The sequence below is a fragment of the Triticum dicoccoides genome, chromosome 1B, assembly GCF_002162155.2.
Source record: "Triticum dicoccoides isolate Atlit2015 ecotype Zavitan chromosome 1B, WEW_v2.0, whole genome shotgun sequence".
Classification (NCBI taxonomy): Eukaryota; Viridiplantae; Streptophyta; class Magnoliopsida; order Poales; family Poaceae; genus Triticum; species Triticum dicoccoides.
In genome coordinates this window covers 681,695,748-681,703,892 of record NC_041381.1, presented here as the reverse complement: position 1 = coordinate 681,703,892, position 8,145 = coordinate 681,695,748, and the positions used below count along the sequence as shown (strand labels likewise).

General features: G+C 47.3%; 2 protein-coding genes across 2 annotated transcripts; one reads left to right on the top strand and one right to left on the bottom strand.

Moving 5' to 3' along the window:
• Positions 1-441: 441 nt before the first annotated feature.
• On the bottom strand, positions 442-1,451 carry LOC119349643 (probable WRKY transcription factor 53). The gene has a single exon (XM_037617719.1). The coding sequence runs from the start codon at positions 1,428-1,430 to the stop codon at positions 714-716; it is 717 nt and encodes a 238-aa protein (XP_037473616.1). The 5' UTR covers positions 1,431-1,451; the 3' UTR covers positions 442-713.
• A 3,153-nt stretch (positions 1,452-4,604) lies between these two features.
• On the top strand, positions 4,605-7,512 carry LOC119349638. Its single transcript, XM_037617715.1, has 3 exons — positions 4,605-4,716; positions 6,427-6,949; positions 7,045-7,512. The coding sequence occupies exons 2-3, from the start codon at positions 6,629-6,631 to the stop codon at positions 7,303-7,305; spliced, it is 582 nt and encodes a 193-aa protein (XP_037473612.1). The 5' UTR covers positions 4,605-4,716; positions 6,427-6,628; the 3' UTR covers positions 7,306-7,512.
• The last annotated feature ends 633 nt before the right edge of the window (positions 7,513-8,145 follow it).

Below are 8,145 nucleotides of genomic sequence, written 5' to 3'. Positions count from 1 at the left end.
GCCCGCGCGCGCGCACACACACATCTTCATTCTCTTCCCCTCCCCCCTCATTACTATTGTCAGTTTAGAAGTGTCATCTCATTTTACCATCAATAGTAAAACATTTATCAAACATATGAAATGGTCCTCGCATATTCGCAATAAGTGATGCGCACCCATGCAAGGGAGCGAAGCCGGGCGGTCCGCACCTTGGTGCTCGAACAGCTCGAGTGTTGAGTACATCTGCCTTGATCAATTTCTTGTTTTCAACGGCTACTTCCGCAACAAAGACGGCAAAGGTAAGGGCGTGGACAAACTTCCTCCATCGTTGTATCATTTGTACTTTTGTAGCTAGTCGAACATTGTCGATTTTTGGTGGTCCGATGACATATGTGTGTGTTCAACTATGCGTGTAAGTTTAGTTTTAGCGTCGGATAAACAAGTATGAATTTGAGGTTTTAGTTTGAGAGACACAGTTATGAACGAACTTTTTCGCGGACGTACAGAGGTCTAGATTTGGCCAGACCGGTTTGTTGATGCTCTAAGGCGACAGGCACGACGGCTGCTTTGGTCGGAGGAGCAGCAGTGTTTACCTGCTGATGCAATGGCGCTCGCGCCGAGTGCTTCTACAGTTCTACAGGTCCACCATCGTAATAATGGAGTTTTAAGTTCCATAAACAGTAGCTGAGTTCGCATTCTTGTACTACGTGACTTGACAGGTTCTGAACATCCGGTTAGAAAATCCCTGACACGTCCAAGAACAGCTCGTCGAGTTGATCTTCAAGCTCCATGTCAACTCCGAGGCCGCCGCCCGCCGCCGCGTAGCCGTAGCTCCCGGTAAGGTGGCAGCAGGAGGGGAAGGAAAACGGAGTCACGGGCTCTGCCGGCCACTGAACCTCTTCCGGCGGGCTCTGCGGCTCCTGGCCGAAGGCAGCAGGCGGCTGCTGCTGCTCCATGCCGGCCAGGACGGCGGTCTGGGCGCAGGTGTGCGCGCCGTGGTACACGACGTCGAAGAGCAGCGGGTCGGCCGTCGCCCGCTGCACCTGCTTGGTGGCGGCGCAGCCCTGCGTGTGCCGGTGCGTGCACCGGAAGTAGGACCTGGGGTACGTGGCGCCGAGGATGTCCTTCTGGCCGTACTTCCGCCAGCTGAGCCCGTCGTCGAGCGGACCCAGGTCCTGCATCGAGGCCACCCGCACCTGCGTCCGCACCTTCGCCGCCGCCGCCTTCCTGCCGCTCCTGCGCTGGCCGTTCACGCTCGCCCTGCCGCCGGCATTGCCGCTACGGCCGGCGAGGCGCACGGCCCGGTCGACGGACGCGGCCAGCGCGGCGCAGAGCTCCCTCGCGGCACCCGGCACGCCCTGGTCGGCGCCCACCCGCGCCTCCAGCTCCCTCGCCATGGCCAGCAGCCCGTCGAGCTCCGTCGCTAGCGTCGTCGCCGTCGCGTCCTCCATGCCCGGCCCTCCGCCCAGTTTCAGCACACACTTAGCTACCCGATCGGCGGCAGGCGTGTCACGAGATGTGATGATGAGCTTGGCAGCGACGGGAGGCGGGGCTCTTTTATAGTGCCGGATCAGTGGTAGTAAGCACTAAGCACTGCTCATGGCCGGGAATCATTGATCTGCAAGCGAGGTTCGGGACTTCGGGTTGACTGAAGACCGGAGAAAAGTTGGAGACTTGGAATCAATCGAGCGAGAGTGAAGACCAAAACTGTACCACTCTGCTCGCTTGTGGCCCATGGGCGACGGACACTGCTCCGGTACATCAACGTACAGCGTGTGTACGCTCTGCTCCCCGACCATACTCTCTGGTCTTATTTAATTGCCACTGGCGGGCTACCCAGAGTGCCTGACGGACGACGTGGCCGGCCGCGGTAACCAGCGCCGTGGCTTTCCGGTCCGTTCAGACTCACTCTCGCCTCGATCACAGATTCACAGTGGCGATACATGTCGCGAAGTTCAGTGTGATCTTCCCGGAAGTTTCACCGCCGAGTCAGTACGTGGAGTACGTTGGTGCGGCACCGTGCCCTCGATCGACTCCCAGATGGGAAGCGCGTTGGTGGCTCGCCGGGAGCGGGAGGAAGTTGCCCGGAAGGCGGCGCGCGGCTTCCCGGCAACTCGGGTTGCACGGCACAACGGAACTGCGGCGGGGACAGTGATTGTAGTACGTGCGTGCGTGTAGTAACTTTTAGGCTAGCAGCTAGGCCATTGGTCCAGGGTACACGATCGAAGCGTACGTCCAGGCAGAAGCCTATGCGCGTGCGTACGTACGGTACGAGCCAACCAACCATCGTCCATGCATGCATGTACGAGTGATACAGCGACAGGGCTACAAACTGGTACGACGGTCATGCATGCCGGCGCGCCCACACGATCGGTGCACCGTCCCTGGGCAGCAAGCGACGCAACTAGACCGACAAGTGCACTGCGTGTCTTGTCCGTGGACCCATCCTCCAGTGAAATTTCGTTGTCTTTTACGTACATGCATCTCGCAAGTTGCCATTAAGAGCCATTAGGATCTAGCGTCCCGCGAACCAACCTGTGGTTAGATGGTTAGAGGGACTGTGGTATCCCCAACCCACCAGGGTTCAAATCCTGGTGCTCGCATTTATTTCTGGATTTATTTCAGGATTTCCGGCGATGCACAATCAGTGGGAGGAGACGTTCCCGTCGATGACGAGGCGCCTACGGTGACTTCGTAAATCTCAAGATGATATGCCGGCTCAGTCTTTCGGAGGTGCTCATAGGGGTAGGGTGTGCGTGTGTGCGTTCATAAGGGTGAGTGTATGCGCGTGTATATGCGCGCTTGTGTCTGTACTGATGTTCAAAAAAAAGGATCTAGCGGCCCCGGTCCTTGAGGAGTGTCAGATGTTAATGAAGGATTTCGGAAACGAAGGTTCTATTACGCGTTGTACTCGACAGTCCAAACGCGGTATTCCAATAAATTTGCTCGGCTAGTCTGGGTATCATGTGTGTGGGGTTGGAATTGGATACACTGCCTCACATCAATCGAATGATGTGTGTGGGTTTTTTTTCTCTAGCGAAGCCCCATCACCATTCCCATCCTAAACCCTAAGATAAATAATGAGGTAGCCCTCCAGCGAGCCCCTTCCTTCTTCTTCTTCTTCTTCTTCTTCCTTCTTCGATTGACCCTAAATTTGAAATTCAATCGACTGACATTTAGCTAATGTGATAATAATTTAAGTAGTTTAGTTGCACGCCAGTCGCCTGAAAACGGAATTTAGCTTACTTGATTTCTGGTGACATGAGGCGGACGGAGCACAGAGCTAGGTCTTGGTGTTTATCTTAGGGGTGCGGAGGAGTAGGTTTGCCATGGAAGCTTGGCTTGAGTGTCTATCTTAGGGGTGCGGAGGTGCAGGTTCGTCGGGTAAGCTAGGCCCCGGTGTCTATCTTAGGGGTGCGGGGTGCAGCTGCTGTCAATTCCAGAATTAGAGTTCGACGGGGCTTACAGGGATGGCCTGGGGCGACGGCAAGCATGACGGTGGGGGGAGGGGGGACAGTGACGGAGCTTGGCCCAGAAAGCTGGGGGCGGCTGTAGGAAATAACTATAGGAATTGTGTTTCATGGCCCGAAAATCCACGTAGTCTCATCCTCCCCCAGTGGTGGAGCTACGGCAAGGCCGGATGGTCCATGGCCCGCCCAACCATGCCATTTTTCTGCAGCCAGACACGGGTGGTGGTAGCAGGCGGCGGGAGGAAGAAGGTGTGATATGTTTTTCAGGAAGAAAACGGTTAGAGAAAGAAAATGCAATTTGCCGCGTTTGTTTTTTATCTAACGCTTCATATTGACCCCGGTAAAATCGACCAACCCAATCATGATAGTACGTGCGTGTAACTTTTAGGCTAGCAGCTAGGCCATTGGTCCAGGGTACACGATCGACGTGAACGTCCAGGCCGAAGCCTAAGCGCGTACGTAAAAGCTGATATGAAGGTGATTAATTGGGTCAGGATTAGCGGCTAGGGCCCACCCCGAAACTCAGGTGGTGATAGGATTTGTTTGGAAGGTTTGGTAGGGGAATGTACAATGGTTGATAAGGTAGCCTTACCTTAAGTCTTGCATGTAATTTAGATATGGCAAGAAAAAATGTCTACAATGGATCATCTTTTAGCCCTATCTTCAATAACTAGGAATTCCTACAAGTATGATGAGACATATTGTGCTAAGAGATCATCTCTTGTCTTCTCTTAAATAAGAGAAGATAAGCCTTTTCTTATGACTACTTTCTCCTCCAGCTCATCATTTATCCTACATGGCACACCTAAGATAGCACCATTGTATATGTCCTTAGTACATGTAGGATTATCGTTCACTCTCTGCCTCAGAGTAGGAGGGAAATCAAGTAAACTGCGTCCACGCCCTAAAATCAGGAGGTGAGTTTCAAGTTTGGTCTCATTCACTTTGTGGACCGTCGATTATTTTCGCGTAGCGATTCGTGCATTTTTGCGGCTGGACTGGTTGTCCCATTATAGCGGCCCGTATCGTGTTGGGCTTGTTTCTTCTTTTTTTTTCTCCACTCCCCCGCCCGTTGCACTCCCCCGCTCCTCTTTTTTTTATATATAAGAGACCGAAGCGTCCTGATTCTGACTTGACTCCATTCCCCACAGGTCCTCTGTTCGTCTTCTGGCTCCCTAGTCCCTTCCCCCGAGCGCTCTGTTCATCGTCGAATTGGGATACAGAAGGGGAGAGCTGAAAGTGGAGAGGAGATCGCCGTTTTGTTGAAGTAAGGCATTCTCCCCATGGTTTCTTCCCCCACTTTTTTTATTTTCTTGTTGTAGTTCTAGGGTTAGTGCAGATGTAATGAATAGAACGGGGAGGTTGTTAGGGTTTGATGTAGATTTTGTTTTTTGTTTTCTTTTTAGACAGGTGGGCGGATGAGATTAGGGGGTTGATACATTTGTTGTAGTTCTAGGGCTAGTGCAGATGTAATGAATAGAATGGGGAGGTTGTTAGGTATTCATGTAGATTTTGTTTTTGTTTTCCTTTTAGATGGGTGGGCGGATGAGATTAGGGGGTTGATACATGCTTTCTGACTAGGTTTTTGTGCCTTAGATGGGAAGTAGATTCATGTTTGATTACATGGTTTTCCTGTTTTCTATATGATTGTACGTGGATCTGCTTTTTTTCAGGTAGTATGTTATCCTTTTTATTTTTTGAGTATTTCTACGTATGTGTCCTAATTTTTCGATCGACCTGAATGTCTATATATATAGAAGCAGATAGGTTTTGTTCTGTGATACATATCGATAGATGATTTTTTTTAGTCTGAAGGTCATTTCTTAGTGTTGGTCTAGAGTGTATACTGTTAGATGATGCAGTAAGGTCTGAAGGTCTGAATTTGTGGTGTGATTGAAACAATGAAACTCACATTTTCATTGGAAGTTGAGTTAAAATCACATTAAATTGTTTATCTAGCACTTCTTTCTTTTGTTTTGGAATTTGATTTTGAAAATCACATTTTAAATGTTCTGAATTTCACCAGCGGACAGTATACAGGAAACTGAAACTATTGATAGTTTAACTGAAAGTTGACAATAACTGACTGTGGGTACCCTCTCTGGCACTTTGAAGACATTTTTTTTAGAAGTATGAGTTGAATAATTTTTCATTTTTTTGTACTGACACCATTTTTTTTACCTTTGCTTGGTTTCATATACTGACACCATCTTACAGCAGTATCACACTATTGATGTTTTTGTTTGTTTTTTTACTGAATTTTTTGTGCTCCATCTGAGACAAACTCTGGCATTTTTTAGTTTCAGTCTGTATCGACTACTTACAGTATCAGAGGCGTTTTTAATTGTGATTTATGCAGTTTCAGAAGGCATTTTTCAATTTTGAATAACTCCCGCGGTTTGATCTCAATTTCGCTCTGTATCAACTAATTGTAGTATCTGTACCATTTTTTCCACTCTATCTGCTGGCTATTGGAGCTCTGTACTATTTTTTTTTTCTTTTTTTAGTTGAATCGTTTTCTCAGTCCAATCAGAGAGGTTTTTATTTTTTAAGATGGTCAATATGATTATGTGTTTTTTGGTTCGAGTAGACAGTGTCTGAATGTGTAGTCACCAAGAATCATGCTATCATGTGTGAAACATTTTTTTCTTTACCTTTTTTTGTTTTATTAATTATGTGTGTGAATGTTTTTGTATTCCTGTGATGCTCAAAAGTTTTTTTTGATGAGATGTTTTTGTTCTTAATTTTTTTATATGGTCGGGATGGTTTGCGCGGTTTGCCACTCATACTGCGGCAGCAACACTGCAGAAAAATGGGGAATTTTTGTCAACAACGGCACCAAGGAATTTGCAGTAATTTTTTTACTTTTTCATCGGGATGATCTTTTGAATGTCTCTATTTGTGTTTCACTCCCCAGTTTTTTCTAATAATTTGTTTTAACCCTGTTTGTATTTATTGTTTTGTCTTTTTTTTGAAGATCATACCATGCACTGTAAGGGACAGTCTGAGCCATATAGCTAGAGGGCTCTTCAATTTCAAAGCACACGGGCGAAGGTATTCATTGGATGTGCAAAGTGGGTCTGAGACCACCGTGATGGGTGGTGATGACTGGGTAAAGTTTGTCTCGGACTACCATTTTGGCGGTGGTGCGTTAGTCGTTTTTTGACACATCACGGCGCATGGCCAAGGCATATGTATGCCATGGTGGTTGCATGTGTGTTGCAAATGATGGAGATCCAGCTGAGCACATGATTGTTGATGATGAGGATGCGGGAGACCAGGGCGCTGCTGCAGAGGGGTCCAACATTGAGTCGGATGACGAGCTCCTAAATGATGAACATGAGGAAGTACCTCCTCCACTAGTTGTTTACACAAAGGGTATTGTTCTAAGTGATGATGAAGGATCAAAGCTGGGTTTGGTTCTTACCATCAATTATGGGTACATTGGATCTCCTTTCGTGCACCGTCTCACAATCACAAACGTTGCAAGCAAGCAGATGGTAAATGTGTTTTCAACCTGATTTTTTTTGTTCATTCATTTTTTTGTCCTATATATGTTTTTTTTCCTGTCTAATGTTTATCTTCTTTTATGTAGAAAATCCCAAGCAAGGTGACTGAACAGTTGAGCTTGCTACCAGAAGGTGTTGTCGGTATTTGCTTTGAAGCTGGAGAATATATGAATGTCGGATACCACCAAGATCGTGATGGGCGCATGGTTTTCAACAAGCAATGGGGTGTCTTTGCAACCCAGAACAAACTTCAAGAAGCAGACGGCGTTGTTTTCAATTTCAAACCCAGCAACGAAGGGGGCGTAAACATAATATGTGTTGTGCACATCCTGAGAATGCCAGCATAATGAAGGAAAGGATGCCAAAAGACAGCAAGTTCAGCAGCGCAGTGTTCAGGAATCATCAGCCCCCTGAAGGAACTTTTTTTGTGCTTTTTTATGTGGCAATCAACACAACATCTAAGTAGTATGAGAGATCTAGACTTCCATGTTCCTATTTTATTTATCTTCTAAATGCTACTATGTATGGGTTCCAACTCTTTTTTTGCTATGCGATGCCCCTGTGTGTGAAATCCATCTTCTTTTTATTTTCTTTTTATCCATATTAACACTTTTTTATTTTATTTTTGTTCAGTATTAACACTTTTTTATTTTTTTATTTTTCTTTAATGTTCAATGTCTTTATGGTTTTTTTACTTGCAAACGCAACTCTTGTATAGTTTTCTCGCAACAACAAGTCTTATATGGGTTTTTCGCAACAACAAGTATTTCTCAGGTGTTGTTGCAACCACAAGTCTTGTATAGAATTTTCTTGCAACCGCAAGCCTTCTAGGGTGTTGTTGCAACCGCAAGTTATAGGCGCAATTGCAAGTTTCCAATGTCGGGACGCAACTGCAAGGTCTTCAACCTCGTGGCGCAATTGCAGTTTCCCAACGGCCGGACGCAACTGCAAGGTTTTTGCATCCTTGAGACGCAACTGCAAGTTTTCAAACTTGAGGCGCAACTGCAAGTTTTCAACCTCGAGGAGCAACTGCAAGTTTTCCAATGTCGAACGCAACTACAACATTTCAGACTCGAGGCGCAACTGCAAGTTTTCGACCCTCGAGGCGCAACTGCAAGTTTCCGACCCTCGAGGTGCAACTGCAAGTTCCCAATGTATGGACGCAATAGCAAGGTTTTTCAACCTCG

Excerpts from the sequence above, each read along its gene's own strand:
- LOC119349643 (XM_037617719.1), bottom strand. The coding sequence starts at position 1,430 with ATGGAGGACGCGACGGCGACGACGCTAGCGACGGAGCTCGACGGGCTG.
- LOC119349638 (XM_037617715.1), top strand. The coding sequence starts at position 6,629 with ATGGCCAAGGCATATGTATGCCATGGTGGTTGCATGTGTGTTGCAAAT. Across the intron at positions 6,950-7,044 it reads ACGTTGCAAGCAAGCAGATG|AAAATCCCAAGCAAGGTGAC; the intron begins GTAAATGTGTTT and ends TCTTTTATGTAG.